The sequence below is a fragment of the Barbus barbus genome (genome assembly GCF_936440315.1).
Source record: "Barbus barbus genome assembly, chromosome: 6".
NCBI classification, from domain to species: Eukaryota; Metazoa; Chordata; class Actinopteri; order Cypriniformes; family Cyprinidae; genus Barbus; species Barbus barbus.
This window is the reverse complement of record NC_136734.1, coordinates 41,120,346-41,138,420: the sequence shown is the minus strand read 5'-3', so window position 1 is coordinate 41,138,420 and position 18,075 is coordinate 41,120,346. Positions and strand designations below refer to the sequence as shown.

Below are 18,075 nucleotides of genomic sequence, written 5' to 3'. Positions count from 1 at the left end.
CTAAAACTACTGGAGAACGGGATTGGAGGGAAAACTTTTGATCTAATCAGTACCATGTATAAAAACAATACATGTCCTGTAAAAATAGGGAACAACCGAACAGAATTTCTCTCTCAACGATGAGGAGTTCGACAAGGTTGCCCATTGAGCCCCACTCTGTTTAACATATTGTGGCGGGAGGAGCCAACGACAGACACAGTGGGCGTGGCGTCAAGCCTCGGAGAGGTTTTTATTAAACAATAAAAAGGAAAATAAAGTGTCCAAAGGGGCAAAGTGTCCAAATAAACGGGGAATCTGGTGTCCTCGTTGTGCTGTGGGGCTTGTGCCGGAGGGTAGTGTTCGTCAGGGAAGGGGCGGAGTCCGGTGGCCGCACGCGCTCCCCTCTTGGGGCCGGGAGCGAGTGGCGGCGGCGTCTCTTGTGCGGCTTCGCTCATCTCCTGGGTTCCCGGCGCTTCTGGGGGATTCGGCGACCCGGCATCCTGGCCCGTCAGCCGCCTAACGGGTGCGGCAGTCCTCCTCGACGCACCCTTCCTGGACCCACGAGGACACCAGCGTGCATGCACGGGGAAGAGACCGGTCTCCCGAGGAGAGGCGCGCTCGGCGTTTAAACGCCGCCAGCCCTAGGTGTTCAGCGCCCCTCCTCTCTCACACACCCACTCCCGTCGGGAGCCTGGTGAAGGGCGGCGAATACGGGACGGGGTGGTGATGATGGACAGGGGGGAGGCAGCCGACTCGTCACAATATATATAAATGAATTAGCCAAAGAATTAAACAACTGGACTGCCCCCGGCCCAACCCTAACTGAAGCAGAAATCAAATGTCTCCTCTTTGCAGATGATTTAGTCATTCTGTCAAAAACAAAAGAGGGACTACAACAGCTCCTCGACATCATAGAGACATTCAGTCAAACATGGGCTCTTAGAATGAATCTAACAAAAACAAAAATAATGATTTTTCAATCATTTTCCAGGTGTGAGGAAAATAAATACACTTTCAGAGCAGGAAACCAGGTCCTCCAACACACCCATGAATACACCTATCTGGGACTAAAAATCAGCTCAACAGGAAACTTCAATCTGGCTGTGAATGCACTGAAGGCAAAGGCACTGAGAGTCTTCTATATGATCAAAAATACAATTCAGTATGAAATTCCAATTCAAACCTGGCTAAAAATCCTAAAAGCAATAATCGAACCAATTGTACTATATGCAGTGAGATATGGGGACCTCTAAAAACCCAAGATTTCTCTAAATGGGAAAAAGAAGAAATTTTAATTATGCACACTCAAATTTGTAAAAACATCTTAAAAGTTAACAGAGCGACCCCAAACAACTTGTGCAGAGCTGAATTAGGACAATACCCACTATTAATTAATATTGAAAAGAGAGCTGTGAAATTCCAGCAGCAGCTGAAATCCAGTGATCCGAGCTCTTACCAGACTGAAGCCCTGCATAAGAGAGCACTTTTACAGCTGGTACTCACACTACACCCAAACCAGCACAGCACAATCAGACCCAACCAAATCACACAACTACATCACCTACTGGAGAGATGCCACTGAAATACAGAAGAAGATGGAGCTGTATTTACACCTGAAAAGAGACTACAAACCAGCAGAATACCTGATCTGTGTGAAAGATCCCAAATGAAGAAAGACACTAACGAAGTACAGACTGAGTGATCACTGTCTGGCTATAGAGAGAGGACGACAGCCACGAGAACAGAGACTGTGTTCACTGTGCTGCAGAAAGAGCTGGAAACAGAGGAACATTTCTTACTGCACTGTGATTACTATCACAACATTAGAGCTGCACATTTCAACTAATTACAACTAATTAAACCACATTTTATGGCATTACCAAATGCAGAAAAATTAAGTCATATTTTAGGAGAAAATTCCAAAATGATCACAACAGCAGCAAGATATGTACCAGCCTGCCACAAACTAAGACTATCAGCCAGTGGACAAAACTGAAGCAAGATCATTTCTTACATGTTGTACAAAGGTGTTTTTTTATATATATATATTTATTTATTTATTTTTTTAACAATGTCTTAAATATTTTTCTTGTTTGTAAAAAAAAAGTATACATGTACATATTTACTTAATTATTTTACAGATCTATTCTTGTTCTATGTATTATATACAGGTCCTTCTCAAAAAATTTGCATACTGTGATAAAGTTCATTATTTTCTGTAATGTACTGATAAACATTAGACTTTCATATATTTTAGATTCATTACACACAACTGAAGTAGTTCAAGCCTTTTATTGTTTTAATATTGATGATTTTGGCATACAGCTCATGAAAACCCAAAATTCCTATCTCAAAAAATTAGCATATCATGAAAAGGTTCTCTAAACGAGCTATTAACCTAATCATCTGAATCAACTAATTAACTCTAAACACCTGCAAAAGATTCCTGAGGCTTTTAAAAACTCCCAGCCTGGTTCATTACTCAAAACCGCAATCATGGGTAAGACTGCCGACCTGACTGCTGTCCAGAAGGCCATCATTGACACCCTCAAGCAAGAGGGTAAGACACAGAAAGACATTTCTGAACGAATAGGCTGTTCCCAGAGTGCTGTATCAAGGCACCTCAGTGGGAAGTCTGTGGGAAGGAAAAAGTGTGGCAGAAAACGCAGCACAACGAGAAGAGGTGACCGGACCCTGAGGAAGATTGTGGAGAAGGACCGATTCCAGACCTTGGGGGACCTGCGGAAGCAGTGGACTGAGTCTGGAGTAGAAACATCCAGAGCCACCGTGTACAGGCGTGTGCAGGAAATGGGCTACAGGTGCCGCATTCCCCAGGTCAAGCCACTTTTGAACCAGAAACAGCGGCAGAAGCGCCTGACCTGGGCTACAGAGAAGCAGCACTGGACTGTTGCTCAGTGGTCCAAAGTACTTTTTTTGGATGAAAGCAAATTTTGCATGTCATTCGGAAATCAAGGTGCCAGAGTCTGGAGGAAGACTGGGGAGAGGGAAATGCCAAAATGCCTGAAGTCCAGTGTCAAGTACCCACAGTCAGTGATGCTGGTGTTGGTCCACTGTGTTTTATCAAGGGCAGGGTCAATGCAGCTAGCTATCAGGAGATTTTGGAGCACTTCATGCTTCCATCTGCTGAAAAGCTTTATGGAGATGAAGATTTCATTTTTTCAGCATGACCTGGGACCTGCTCACAGTGCCAAAACCACTGGTAAATGGTTTACTGACCATGGTATTACTGTGCTCAATTGGCCTGCCAACTCTCCTGACCTGAACCCCATAGAGAATCTGTGGGATATTGTGAAGAGAAAGTTGAGAGATGCAAGACCCAACACTCTGGATGAGCTTAAGGCCGCTATCGAAGCATCCTGGGCCTCCATAACACCTCAGCAGTGCCACAGGCTGATTGCCTCCATGCCACGCCGCATTGAAGCAGTCATTTCTGCAAAAGGATTCCCGACCAAGTATTGAGTGCATAACTGAACATAATTATTTGAAGGTTGACTTTTTTTTTTGTATTAAAAACACTTTTCTTTTATTGGTCGGATGAAATATGCTAATTTTTGGAGTTTTGGGTTTTCATGAGCTGTATGCCAAAATCATCAATATTAAAACAATAAAAGGCTTGAACTACTTCAGTTGTGTTGTAATGAATCTAAAATATATGAAAGTCTAATGTTTATCAGTACATTACAGAAAATAATGAACTTTATCACAATATGCTAATTCTTTGAGAAGGACCTGTAATTGTTTGTTCCTTATTCATGTAATGGACAATGCTTTGGCAATACTGTGCAGGTCATGCCAATAAAGCTTATTTGAATTTGAATTGAGAGAGAGACAATAGGGACTGTCCTATAACAGCCCCAACGCTCCAGCGGCTGAAGCCCGTCCACAGCAGAGCCCGGCCCAGCCAGACAGACCGAGCTACACCCAAGCTGTCAGCGGAGGAGCGAGCCGAGCTAACGTAACGTATCAACGAGCTGAGTATCATCTGCTCTCACTTACTCACACACAGTGGACAGTGGTTCTAAAAAAAAAAAAAAAAAAAAAAAAAAATTTCCTTATATATACCATTTACCAACCCACATTCTTAGTATAAGTGTACATGTAATTTAAAGTGGATTTGTTGATGTTTTTGAGTTCCTACCATAACATTACTTCCATCATTCATTATTTTCTTTTACTCTGTTGTATTTTTGTATCAATCTCTTTTCTCAAAATGGCAAACAAACTATACAGATTATTTTAAAAGTTTGTGATGAAATCACTTCGTTTTTCTACATGAATATTCAAGGTCTAAACTCATCAGTCTTTGGCCTAAAAAGTAGAAATTCTGACTTTATGAAAGAACTTGAAGACATAGATGTCATCATCTTACAGGAGACCTGGTGTAGAGGAGATGTGTTCACTGGCTGTCCCTCGGGATACAGAGAGATAATATTACCATCAGTCAAACTCACATCAGTCACACAGGGGAGAGACTCGGGAGGGATGATCATCTGGATTCAATCTGAACTGGCCATAGAATTAGTTAAGAGAGATCAATACCACCTGTGGCTGAAAATACAAAAAGGATTAATATCAGCATCTCAGCCTGTTTTCCTTTGTGCCATATATATACCCCCCCTCGAGTCTCCGTATTTCCAAGAGGAAACCTTTCAAAACATTGAACAAGAAATCAGCCATTTCCAGGCCCAGGGAAACGTGCTGCTTATGGGTGATTTAAACGCTAGAACCGGAGAACAATTAGATTTCTTAGAACCACACGGTACCAGATTCATCACTGGCAATAACGACTTGTACCCTTCTTACCCCGCCAGAGAAAACTGTGATCAGACAGTGAACGCTCACGGACGGCAGCTGCTGCAGCTCTGTACATCGCCAACGGAAGACTGCGAGGAGACTCGCTCGGCCGATACACCTACAGCTCAGCTCTCGGTAACAGCACTGTAGATTATACCATTACAGATCTCCACCTTTCCTCTTTGAGAGCATTCACAGTCAAACCCCTGAAACCTTTCTCAGACCACAGCCAAATCACACTCTATATAAAGCAATCTGAAACATCCCCCACACCAATTAGGACACTATATCAAATGATCAAAATTATGTCATTCAAATGGACAGAAAACAGCGCCACAAATTACATCAATGCTGCTGAATCTCCAGAAATACAGTCCCTCTTACACTCATTCCAAACACAGGCATACCCTAAAAATCAATTCGGCATCAATCAGGAAGTACAAGATCTAAACAACATATTATACAAAACAGCACAAAAGAGTCATTTGACCATTGTTAAACCAAAGAAAAAATGTTTAGATACTGACAAATGGTTTGATTTGGACTGTAAGACTCTGAGAAAAAACCTCAGAAATCTATCAAATCAGAAACACAGACAACCAGATAATCCTCCGCCTTCATTACTGTGAGGCACTAAAACTATATAAAGCCACACTCCGGCGGAAAAAAGCACAGTTTTTGCAAAACCAGTTTGAAGAAATTGAAAAATCTATAAATTCACACAAATTTTGGGACAAATGGAAATTATTATACAAACCAAATCAAGAAACTCTGGCCATCCAAGATGGGGAGACGTGGAAAACTAATTTCCAAGAATTATATAGCCCAACCCAAATAATTAATAAACTAGACAATTTAGAAAGATCGATTAAAGCGAATCAAAACCCCTTAGATTTCCCCATAACAATGAAAGAATTGGAAGATAAATTACGGGTCCTTGAGCCCAAGAAAGCCTGTGGTGTCGACAGCATCCTGAACGAGATGCTGAAACACACAGAGCAAAGCTTCAAACTGGCCATGCTCAAACTCTTCAATGATGTTCTGTGTGTCGGGTTCTTCCCTGAGATCTGGAACAAGGGCCTCATCAGCCCCATTCACAAGAACGCAGATAAACTAGACCCCAACAACTACCGAGGCATCTGTGTGAACAGTAACCTGGGGAAGGTGTTCTGTAGCATCTTAAACACCAGACTGTTACACTTCCTTACGAAGCACAATGCCTTGAGTAAATGCCAAACTGGCTTTCTTACAAAATGTCGCACATCCGATCACATTTTTACATTACAAACACTAATTGACAAATATGTACATCAAAACAAAGACATTTTTTTTGCTTGTTTCGTTGATTTCAAGAAAGCATTCGATTCAATCTGGCATGAAGGATTATACCTAAAACTTATCGACAGTGGAATAGGGGGAAAATTCTATGATTTGATCAAATCAATGTACACAGCCAGCCATTGTGCGGTTAAAATTGGGAACCAAAGAACCGAATTCTTCCCCCAGGGGCGTGGAGTGAGACAGGGATGCAGTTTAAGCCCCACCCTCTTCAACATCTACATCAACCAATTGGCCAACATATTAGAACACGCCCCCTTTCAAGGTCTCACTCTACTCGACACAGAGATAAAGTGTCTTCTCTACGCAGATGACCTGGTCCTCCTGTCGCCCACTGAAGAGGGGCTTCAGGACAGCCTGAATCTGCTGGAGGATTACTGTCAGACCTGGGCCCTGACGGTCAACCTCCAAAAAACTAGAGTAATGATGTTCCAGAAACGCTCCAGATCTCAGGGACCAACACACACATTCACACTATCACACAGAACCATTGAAACCACAAAAACATACACTTACCTCGGCCTGAAAATAACCCCAACCGGTAACTTTGCTTTGGCTGTGAATGAACTCAAAGAGAAAGCTCAAAGGGCTTTCTATGCCATAAAAAGATCCATTAAAATTGACATCCCAATCCAAATCTGGCTCAAACTTTTAAAATCTATAATTGAACCAATTGTTTTATATGGCAGTGAAGTGTGGGGTCCTTCTATAAAATTTGACTTCTTAAATTGGGAAAAACACCTGATCGAAACTCTACATTTAGATTTCTGTAAAAGAATACTTAAAGTTCAAAGAAAAACTCCAAACAACGGATGCAGAGCAGAATTAGGCCAATACCCTCTGCTTCTAAACATCCAAATAAGAGCCCTGAAATTCTGGAAACACCTAAAAACAAGCGACCCCAACACATACCATTACAAAGCCCTAAAACAGCAAGAGCTGAGCGTAAGTAAGAGTCCCCTCCTTCAGCTGGTGCTGAGACTGACTGAGCTCACACACACAGAGATCAGCCAGCCTCAGGACACACACACACACTCACACACACAGAGATCAGCCAGCCTCAGCACACACACACACTCACACACATTATAAACACAGAAAAACACAAGTACATCACCCATTGGACAAACACCATTAAAAACCAGCACAAACTGGAATGTTATTGGGCCCTAAATGGAGAATACACTGTTACGATCTACCTGAGCGCCGTGAGTGATGTGAGACTCAGGAAAACACTGACGATGTACAGACTCAGTGAACACAGTCTGGCCGTAGAGACGGGCCGGCGCAGACAGACCTGGCTCTCTCGTGAGGACAGACTCTGCTCGCACTGCATCCTGGGAGAGACCAATACTACCCCAAAATTAATAAAATATTCCCCCAATTCTTGGCGAAGAAGCCAAATGTTGTAATATAGCTGCAAGATTTGTAGCATCTTGTCATCTCCTGAGAGACAGCCAGAGAGAAACAAACAGCCAATAAACACACACTCACTCACACACACACACACACACATTACAGCTACACACATCTATATAATGTTAATATAAGTTCAGTTGTTACATGATGTCTGTAGTATAATCTTTTATTTATTATTATAATTCTTTATTTTATTAATATTATTTTATTAACACTATTAGCATTTTTATTTATTTTTTTATTTATTTTGCTATGTCTAGCCATGTGTTTATATAATAATGCCTTCATTTAGTTTCATTATTACTATTGTTTTATCTAAGCTTTACTAAATGTTCAGATATTCTAAATCATTTTCGATGTTGTTTTAATGCTTTGGCAATACAGAATGTATGTTTTTGTCATGCCAATAAAGCTTTCTGAATTTAATTGAACTGACACAGAGAGAGAGAGACACACACACACAGATTTTTTTGAGATTTGAAATCACCTTTATTTACAACATATAGGTAATGCCATACTGTGTTACTACTGCAATGTACATTTCACAAATCTTCAGTCTCTATTACAAAACCCCTATGAATAATAATAATACCAACAACAACTATTTTAAAAAAATACAATAAACAATGACCAAAACCAAAATAATAACAAAATAACTTTAAAAAGCTAACACCAAATCATCATTTTCATTGACTTCGCATAACACTCCATTTATGGCCCAAGTATTCACAAAAATTGTTAAACACCCAACAAGTTTATAATATCCATGTTCTATCCTGAGTCTTGATGCTACTAAACCAAAGAACATCAACAAGGGATCTAGTGTATCTTTACCAAGCATCTTATTTTTCCTTGTTTTCCAGATGGCAAGTTTAGCAGTTCCAAACAGAAAATTTAATAAAACCAAAACATTTTTTTGACCAACTAAATATTTTGGCGCCAAAATAAACAATTGATAAGAAAAATCTTCACCTAAAAGTGATACCCAATGTGATAAAAAAGAAAACAAATTACTCAAACGTACACATTGTACAAAAAGATGAAAAATAGTTTCATTTTCAGTACAAAAAAGACAACCCACCCCTACATTTGGATTGAGGTGCACCACATGTCTGTTCGTGGCTATCGCACCATGTACAATCCTCCACTGTAAGTCACCAGTCCGGTTGTCGATTGGACGTTTGTAAAGTGACCGCCAGCTTCCTTTGGGGGAGATGTCCATTCCAAAAAAATCTATCCATTTTGATGACATTACTCCAGATAGAAATTGTGCATTGGTCACTTTCACACAAGTCACATACAGAGCCTTTTTACTAGCAGACTCAAAATTATCCAGCTGAGGTGTTTTAAAGGACAATATAAGATTTTCCTCTTCATGCCAATCCCTTGAGTCAGCATTTATCATCAAGGATGGAAAATCATAATCGCACCCAATCATCCATTCTTTTATATAATTAGAATTGTTGATGAAAAGTCGTTGATCAAAATCCAGCTCTCCAAGCAATTCATCAATAACCTGTTTCAGGAACCGGATAGATTTTATCCCAGTTCTCTCACCCAAAGTCTCCAAACTGATGCTTAAAATGTGACCAAGTTTTACGCATCCAGCAGCTATTAGCCGCAATGACAGATTGGCAGAGCATAAATGTCTAGAAGGTAGAAAAAGATTCTGGAACAATGGCTCTTCCATCAGCCAAAAACCTGCACATATTCCAGCAGGTCTCGATACAGAAACGACTTTCCAGGCTTCCATCATAGATCTATAAAAAGGTGTCAAATCTGTTAAAACGGTTTCATTCAATTCCATTAAGAAAAGATGTTTATCAAGTCCCATGTTGCCTGCTTTCCTCAAGAGTGCAACCGCAGTGTTAAGCCATGCAATATCACTGTTATACAGCAGTCTCTGAGCAGCTTGCAGACGGAAAGCCATAAGTCTAGATCTAATATCCACAAGACCTTGCCCACCTTCTTGCACAGGCAAAAATAGGACAGCTGATCGAACCCAATGCTGTCCTGACCAAAAAAATTCACCAGCATCCTTTGAATATCTTGAAGTAATCCAGCGGGAGGCTGTAATACAGTAAATTTATGCCACAGAGCAGAAGCGACCAAATTGTTGACAACTAAAACTCTCCCCCTGTAGGATAACTGGGGTAGCAACCAGTTCCATCTAGACAATCGGGTGCACACTCTCTACAAAATTCCCTCCCAGTTTTTCTTTTGAAACTCAGCAGAACCCAAAAACACACCAAGTATTTTTATCCCTGTTCTGTTCCATTTTAGATTGCCTGGTAAATGTGGGAGATTTTCCAAATTCCTTTGACCTGACCAAAAAGCCTCAGTCTTATCCCAATTTACTTTTGCCGACGATGCCCCTTCATATATATCAATGACTTTAGACAGAGCTTTTATATCCTTATTGTCATTAACAAAGACTGTAACATCATCGGCATAAGCAGTAATTACAGTTCTTAAATATTGAGGCATTGTGGGTATTGACAAACCAGTTAGAGTTTTCCTTATATTAAAAAGTAATGGTTCAATGGCAATACTGTACAATTGACCTGATAGAGGGCATCCTTGTCTAATGCCCCTTGAAACCACAATGGGCCGACTTAGACCACCTCCCACTTTAACCATACAAGAAGCTCCAGTATATAACAATTGTATCCATTTGATAAAACCTTGACCAAACCCAAAAACAACAAGCAGATTAAAAAGATAATTATGATCAACACGATCAAATGCCTTTTCTTGGTCTAAAGCAATCAATCCGACCTCTGCATCAAACAATTTGCAGATATCCAAAGTATCTCTCACCAAAAAAAGGTTATCCATTATAGATCTCCTTGGAATGCAATAGGTTTGGTCTTGATGGATTATCAAATGTAAAAACTTCTTAAGTCTATTAGAGAGACATTTGGATAAAATTTTATAATCTGTTGTTAATAAAGCAACAGGCCTCCAGTTCTTTAACAAATTCAAGGTAGTAAAGTCAATACAGCACGCTGACATGTAACAGGTAAAATGCCATCTTTATAACTTTCACAAAAAACTTCATAGAGGTCCGTTCCAATAGATTTCCAAAAATGCTTGTAAAAATCAGAAGTCAACCCATCAATACCAGGAGAGCAACCAGGCTTTAACTGTCCAACAGCAATAGTAAGTTCTTGAAAAGTAATTTGCATATCCAAAGCAGTCCTAGATGTAGAGTCCATTTGAGGAAGTTCATGAAAAAGCTGTGCTTCACAAACAGAATTGCAGTGATCAGCTTTATAGAGAGAGGAATAAAAATCAACAGCATGACAACGCATTTCTGTAATGTCATTTGTAATCTTCCCATCTGGAAGACGTAAACATGTCATCTGCTTATATTGTGCCACTGAAAATAAGCACTTGGTGCATCCATATCAGTCACTGATGTAAATCGTGACCTCACCAAAGCTGCCTTCACCCTCTCATTCAAATGGTAACTTAACTGTTTCTATATCTGTTGTAAGTTATCAATAAAAGCTGGATCATTCCTTCTTAATATTTCTGTCTCTATAGACTCAATATCTCTTTCCAAAGCTTTAATAGTTTCTCTTTGAGTGGTAGTACAATATGCAGTGTACTGTTGACAGCAAAGTTTTATTTGCGTTTTACCAACCTCCCACCATTGTTTTAAATTTTCAAAATATTTTTTTTTTCTCTCCAATAGTTCCAGAAAACCACAAAATATTCAGAAAATGCAGCATCCTGCAACAATTTAGCATTAAAATGCCAATAAGAGGATTTTCTTGGAAACTGTTCCATATTTACTGAAATAAAAATCAAATGGTGATCAGAAAAACCTATAGGAGAAATGCAACAATCCACAACCCTATTATTACATTTTTTTGAAACATAAATTCTATCTAACCGAGCAGCACTCACTCTATTATCTAACATTTTTACCCATGTATATTGTTTGTCAAGTGGATGCTTAATTCTCCACATATCTAAAAGTTCAGCATCTTTCACTAATCTTGACAAATAGGTGGAGGAAAGCATATGAGGCTCTACATTGTTACGGTCAACATTAAAACACTCTGTACAATTCCAGTCTCCACCAATAATGATGTCTCCATCACTAAAACCTTGTCTTAAGACATTAGTTAATATACTAAAAAACTGTAATCGCTCATGTCCCACATTTGGTGCATCAACATTTATAAAATAAATTGTCATCCCTTCAATAATAGTTTTAACAAGAACAAGACGACCTTTTATAAATTCTTCTGTCTTTTCAATACTAACTTTTCTTTCTGGAGAAAAAAGGAGAGCAACTCCCGCGCTCAGATTTGTACCGTGACTAAGTATATGCTGACCTTTCCACCACTTCCCCCACTCTATTTCATTCTCAATATCACTATGAGTTTCCTGCAATAAAATGACATGTAACTTTTTATTCAACATAACTTCAGACACTAAAGCTAATTTATGTCTATCCCTCCCTCCATTAATATTTAATGAACCCACCCTCAAAAGATCCATATATGTATTTAGGAAGGATAGATTAAAAACAACAGAAAAAGAAACCAGCAGAAAAAAAGACAAGATCACCACGTGATGCATGGATAACCACTTACAAGAAAGCCTTTAGCCTCTTCTTTTTATCCACTCTTTTACCTTTTCGAATGACTGTAACATGTTTTTTTAAACGAAAACGTTTCTTTTCACTCAACTGATCAAGATTCACAGTCTTTTGCAGAAATGCCACTGACCTCTCAAATTTAACAACATCAGGAAAAAAATCCTTGATATTAACTTGTTTCCCAAATGTCTCATCAAGAAACCCATTAATTTCCTCTAATGTATACAGAGAGGAATCTTCAATGGATACATCCTGAGAATCACCTCCAGGTTCACAAACAGAACCTCCTTGTGAATCACATTCATAATCAATAGAACCATTCTCGTCTGATACAACATCTTCCATCGCACTAACATCATTGCTTAGGCACAGCTCTCTCTTTCTTGAACCCAACCAAATAGGCTCCTCACATCTACTTGAACTGGGCCCTGCAGCTACCACAATATTATCTCGCCGCTCCTCTGCGGCAGATGAGCAGCAAGACAGCACTGCGGCAGTTAGATGATCTGCCTTTATATTTTGTACAGTTACAGTGTTTGCAGTATTTTCATTCTGTTGACGTTCATTCACATTAGTATCTATATCATTACCAACATGCTCTTTTGCTTCTACAAAATCGCTTACCTCTGATGAACCTGCTTGTTCCACTTGAGCAGTATGCTCCGCCACTTCTCCTTCTCCCGAAACAGAAGGACTAACGTTATTCCCTGGTTCACGCTCTCGATTATGTGGACAAGCAAACTTTTTATGGCCCAATCCACCGCATTCGAAACACCTTAAACTACCAGTTGTTGCATAGACCATGTATGTTCTCTCTTCATATCGTACTCGAAATGAAACATCTAGCGTATTTTCAGCAGAGTCCAGAAACATAAAAGCCTGTCTTCTAAAAGATTTAACGTGCCTCAAAGACGGATGTTTACAGCCTAGCGTAATTATTTTGAAACCACTGGCAAATTTGCCAAACCGAACTAACTCCCGCTCCAACGCGTCATCAGGAATAAAAGGTGGAACATTCGATACCGTAATTTTCGCTGTTGGAGCTTGTAACGGAGTAACTTGAACAAAGTTATCATTTATAACAAGGCCGTTCTCAATTAGTTGGTTAACAAAATGTTGTTCTTTCAAGAACACGACTACAGCTCTATTCATACGAGAAGCGGATACAATATTCTCATGTCCTACTTCCCCGCCAGTCGAAATGAGCACGCTCTCCACTGTGACGCCCTCCTCCGGCACACACCTGAAACCATTGCGCAAGGACAAAGACAGCGTCTCCTCATGAGACGCCATCCCTCCCTGTACAATCTCTACAACAAAATCACCTAAGACTAAATCAACCTTAAACCATACAAAAAAGAAAAGGAAAAAGAAAGAGAAAAAACCGTGATTAAGACTAGGTGAATTCACACAGCTCAGATCTCACCCAACACCACTGTCATCCCACCTCCCAGCATGCACCTCGAAAGAGACAGAGAGAGAGACAGACAGATGAAGACACACTGTTAGAGCAGATCAACACAGTCTTGACACACAGACACTGACAGAGCATGCACTGACCCTCTCACAGACCAGCACATCACTTCCTGCTGCTCCTCTCATCACCTCACACTTCCTGTGCTGAAGAGAACATGATGAAAATACCTGTAATCTTCACCTGATCATCTGCGTTTAAACTTTAAAGAATAACAAAATGCTTTAAACGCTTTTATTCATGTCATTCGTATTGAAGTTCAAAAGTTAAAGGGGACTGAGAATATAACAAAAAGCAGGATATTAATATTTAGTTAGATGGAGAGTCTACGAACTGAAAGAAATTGTACATTATTTGAAAAGCGTTTGTTATGAGTCTACATACAACACCTGAGCAGTGTTCATTTTAGCAGGCATTTTTGATTTAGTCTTAGTCTTTATCTTGAGACGAAAATGCTTAATAGTCTTAGTCACATTTTAGTCATTTGAGTCTTTCATAGTTTTAGTCGACGAAAAGTCATTGCATTTTTGTCAAATTTTAGCCATTACTTTTAGTCAAACTGCAGTTACCAACATTTATTTTGGTAGCTATTTTATATGTAGTATTCAAACAAAAATAGTCATCAATACTTCTCTCTTTAGACCAAATCAATTAAGCTTAGTTATGAGAAATTTGAATCAAGGATTGAATTTGGAAAAACTGGCATAAATGTTAATTTTTTGGTAGAGATATAAATTAAACAGATTCAGATACAGTAGGTTTACTTAACAAGTATACATTTATTTAACATCTTTTGTTGGTTAACATTTATGACAGATAATTAGGAATGCTGTCCATTTAAGACGGAAGGTATGCATGTAATATCCTACTGACACACATTCAGTTTCACCCACCTGTTTAAGCTCACTTAAACCATAACGGACTGTATTTCCGTGAGATGCTCTACATGAGAGACATGTGGACTGCTGTGTGTGTATTTGAGCACTGAGAACTGATCGCGCGCTGTATGAGAACTGAAGAAGTGGAGCACTTCTATCGCACCTAGACGGACATTCCTCAGACAGCAGGTAAAACTGGTCCCTGCCCATCATCCATCAATCATCCGTCCACACACACACACACACACTCACCTGTCCTCTGAGCTCATCCCAGCGGCTCCTGAATGGCCAGTCCGTCTCATCATCAGCAACACATCATCCCGAATATCAGCAGCGTGTAACTCACTAACATGTTACGCACAGAAATTAATCACTGTGTAAACTGTGTCGTCATGTCACTGATCCAGAGACTAATAAAGGGATATTATTGGTTATTATCTGAGTAAAACGGTTCTCTTGAGCAGCGGCTGCGGTCCTCCTCCAGGCCGCGGGGGGCAGCGCTGAGTCCGGCGGCGCTCGCGGCTCTTCCGCGGTGTCTCTGCGGCTCCGAGTGTTTGTGGAAATGGCGAAGTTTGGCGATTTAAAAACCTTTCTTGAATCTTCATTAAATGAAATCTTTCGTGCGACTGTCAGTGACATTCTGGATTCAGTGGAGCAAACTGTCGGCCAATATCAGCGTAAAATTCAGCGAATTGAGTCAGAAAATGAAGATCTGAGAAAACGACTTTCTGCAAAAGAAACAAAGACAAATTATATCAAAACAGGTGCGTGCAATTTGTAAAATGATGTCATAGGAAGTATAAACTAAGCTGCTTTTTTGGTTAATATGTGCAAATGATAGTGTTGCCCATAAGAGATGTGCCTCTGATTTATTCCTGCTGTGATTATCTTCTGATAAAGGCATTAGACAAATAAATATAACCAACACCACGCGAGATGAGGGGTGAAATATCAGTTTCTTAATGTAAAGTTGTCATAATTCAGATCCGTGTCTGTTATCATCTGTTATGTATCTCAGCCGGGTATGGATTTATCTAAACTGCTTTATTCCTCTGCAAGAGTTTAACTCTCAGTCTGTTTTTGGAGATACAGTGGCCAGTAACGAGATGATTTTGTGTTTTTTGCAGAAGATGAAGACCGTGTTGTGGCTCAGCTTGACTTTTCAAGAAACACTTTTAGCCAGACTTTATCTGCTGAGACGAGCGAATACAGCGATCAGACCAAGACGGCTGAAGATTTACTGAGCAGCCGCGTAAAATCACAAGCCACAGACGCCACGTCTCTCCACTTAAACAAGAATTGTGTAACAACTGCATATTTATTTGTGAAGGCTGACCCAGACACAGAGGATGGATGTGCTGTCGACCTGTCAAAGCCTCACGCTTCTCCTAAACACACCAGTAAAGAAATCAAGACAGAGGATAGCGAGGAGAACTCTGACTCTGAACGTCACGCTGTATTTAAACGTCCTTCAGAGCCGGAGATCAGCTCAAACGAGTGTGACGTTAAAGTAACGGTAGTGACAGACAAACCCGATACCGTCTCCGATGAAGAGTCCAGTCCAGACGGTGTGTCTGACGAGGGGTTCTCCGGCTCGTTTCACACGATGCTGTCTCCAGACTCGAGACCGAGCGACTCCTGCGGTCAGTGCGACAGGAGCTTCGAGCGCGAGGTCAGGTCTCACGCCACGGAGAAGACGCACGTCTGCAGTCAGTGCGGGAAGGGCTTCGACCGCGCCGATCTGCTGAGGAACCACCAGCGCACGCACACCGGAGAGCGACCCTTCGCCTGCGGTCAGTGCGGGAAGAGCTACGGTCACCAGGGCCAGCTGCGCATACACCTGCGCACACACACGGGCGAACGGCCCTATGGCTGCAGCGTCTGCGGCAAGCGCTTCAACGAACACAACCAGCTCAAAGTGCACCTGCGCGTACACACCGGAGAGCGGCCGTATGCCTGCGCCGTCTGCGCTAAAACCTTCACCAATGCCGGCAACCTGCGCAGCCACAGCCGAGTGCACAGCGGCGAGAAGCCCTACGCCTGCGGTCAGTGCGGGAAGAGCTTCAGCGGCGCCGGCGACCTGAAGACGCACCTCCGCATTCACACCGGAGAGAAGCCCTACCGCTGCCAGCTCTGCACCAAGAGCTTCAGTCAGGCCGGGCACCTGAGCATCCACCGCCGCATGCACACCGGAGAGCGGCCCTACGGCTGCGCAGACTGCGGCAAGCGCTTCACGGTGGCCAGCAGCCTCAAGCTGCACCAGCTGACCCACAGCGGAGAGAAGCGGCACACCTGCGGTCAGTGCAGCAAGAGCTTCAGCCGCGCCGGACACCTGAAGAGACACGAGCTAGTGCACACTAGAGAGAAGCTGCACTGCTGCCCGCTCTGTGACCGCAGGTACAGCGACCAATCATCTCTGAAGAAGCACCAGAAGCTGCACGCCGCGGCCGAGAGCGAAGGCCAGTAACACCTCTGCATTCCTCTTTATGTTCCTCAGCATCACTTAAACATGTGCAATCCGCTGAGCTAATGACTGAAATATCATTTTGACTTGCACTGACATCAAATAGCTAAAGCATTGGTCTCAAACTCAATTCCTGGACTCTGCACAGTTTAGAGACCTCTGGGTTAAAGGATCCTGAGATCTGAATGGTTGTCATATTCATGTTGAAGGAATACTGTGGTATTATCATGGTAGTTTTGGTACAGCACACACATACTGTACTGATGTAGATGAGTCTTCATTCCTGTAGACAGCGTGTCTCCTGTCTGTGACTGTATGTATACGTTAATTAGAAATGAATGCTGTCGTCCTGTATGGTCTGGTTTGTTAGATGTCAGTCATGATGTGAGCACATCTTAGATGAAAAGCAATTAACTTGAGAATCTTGTATAAGATCTTCTCTATTGTATTGTGAATTTAATGTTAATAGTTTCAGCTCCTCTTGAATGTTATCTCAAAGCTTTACTGACAGAATAAAGCATTTTAAGTTGATCAGTGTGTTTAAATCTTATATTTATTCATTTGAGCTCCAGTGATCATTACTGAAGACCGTAAGATCTGTCACTGTCAATAATCTCAGTCATATTAACCCCATAAAGCTGCTGTATCATATGAGTGTCTAAGGAATGATCAAATATGATCAAACTGTTGTTAAACCTCTTTCGCACACAGTCTACTCAATGCCTTCTGTTGTCCGACTGATAGTTTAGAGTTTTTATCCAATAAAAGCTCTTTTAGTGTAATTGTACAAACATCCAGCTTCAGCGGCTGCTTCAGTGTCTTTCTGCTGTCAAATATTCTCTTTTTTTATCAAGTGATGTTTTATTAACAAATTTCGGGAGGAGCACGCGCAGATAATTAACACGGCCAATTCATCATCAGCAATCACACCACTTATCCAATCAGCACGAGAGAGAATCCCTATAAATAACCAAGCAGTCTTACCGTCATTATCTCTCGTCTTCCGACATCCCTCCACCACCCCGACTCCTCACCACAGCCGGTCCTACCCCAGCACGGGGGGGAGCACTCGGGGGGGCACTTTGGGTCCGGG

At 41.3% G+C, this 18,075-nt stretch overlaps 1 protein-coding gene across 1 annotated transcript; it reads left to right on the top strand.

Annotated features, from left to right (window-relative positions):
* Positions 1-15,026: 15,026 nt before the first annotated feature.
* LOC306870944 (uncharacterized protein) lies at positions 15,027-17,770 on the top strand. The gene is made up of 2 exons (XM_079418548.1): positions 15,027-15,282; positions 15,646-17,770. Exons 1-2 carry the CDS (start codon positions 15,081-15,083, stop codon positions 16,983-16,985), a joined length of 1,542 nt encoding a protein of 513 aa, XP_079274674.1. The 5' UTR covers positions 15,027-15,080; the 3' UTR covers positions 16,986-17,770.
* Positions 17,771-18,075: the final 305 nt, after the last annotated feature.

Excerpts from the sequence above, each read along its gene's own strand:
- LOC306870944 (XM_079418548.1), top strand. The coding sequence starts at position 15,081 with ATGGCGAAGTTTGGCGATTTAAAAACCTTTCTTGAATCTTCATTAAAT. Across the intron at positions 15,283-15,645 it reads GACAAATTATATCAAAACAG|AAGATGAAGACCGTGTTGTG; the intron begins GTGCGTGCAATT and ends TGTTTTTTGCAG.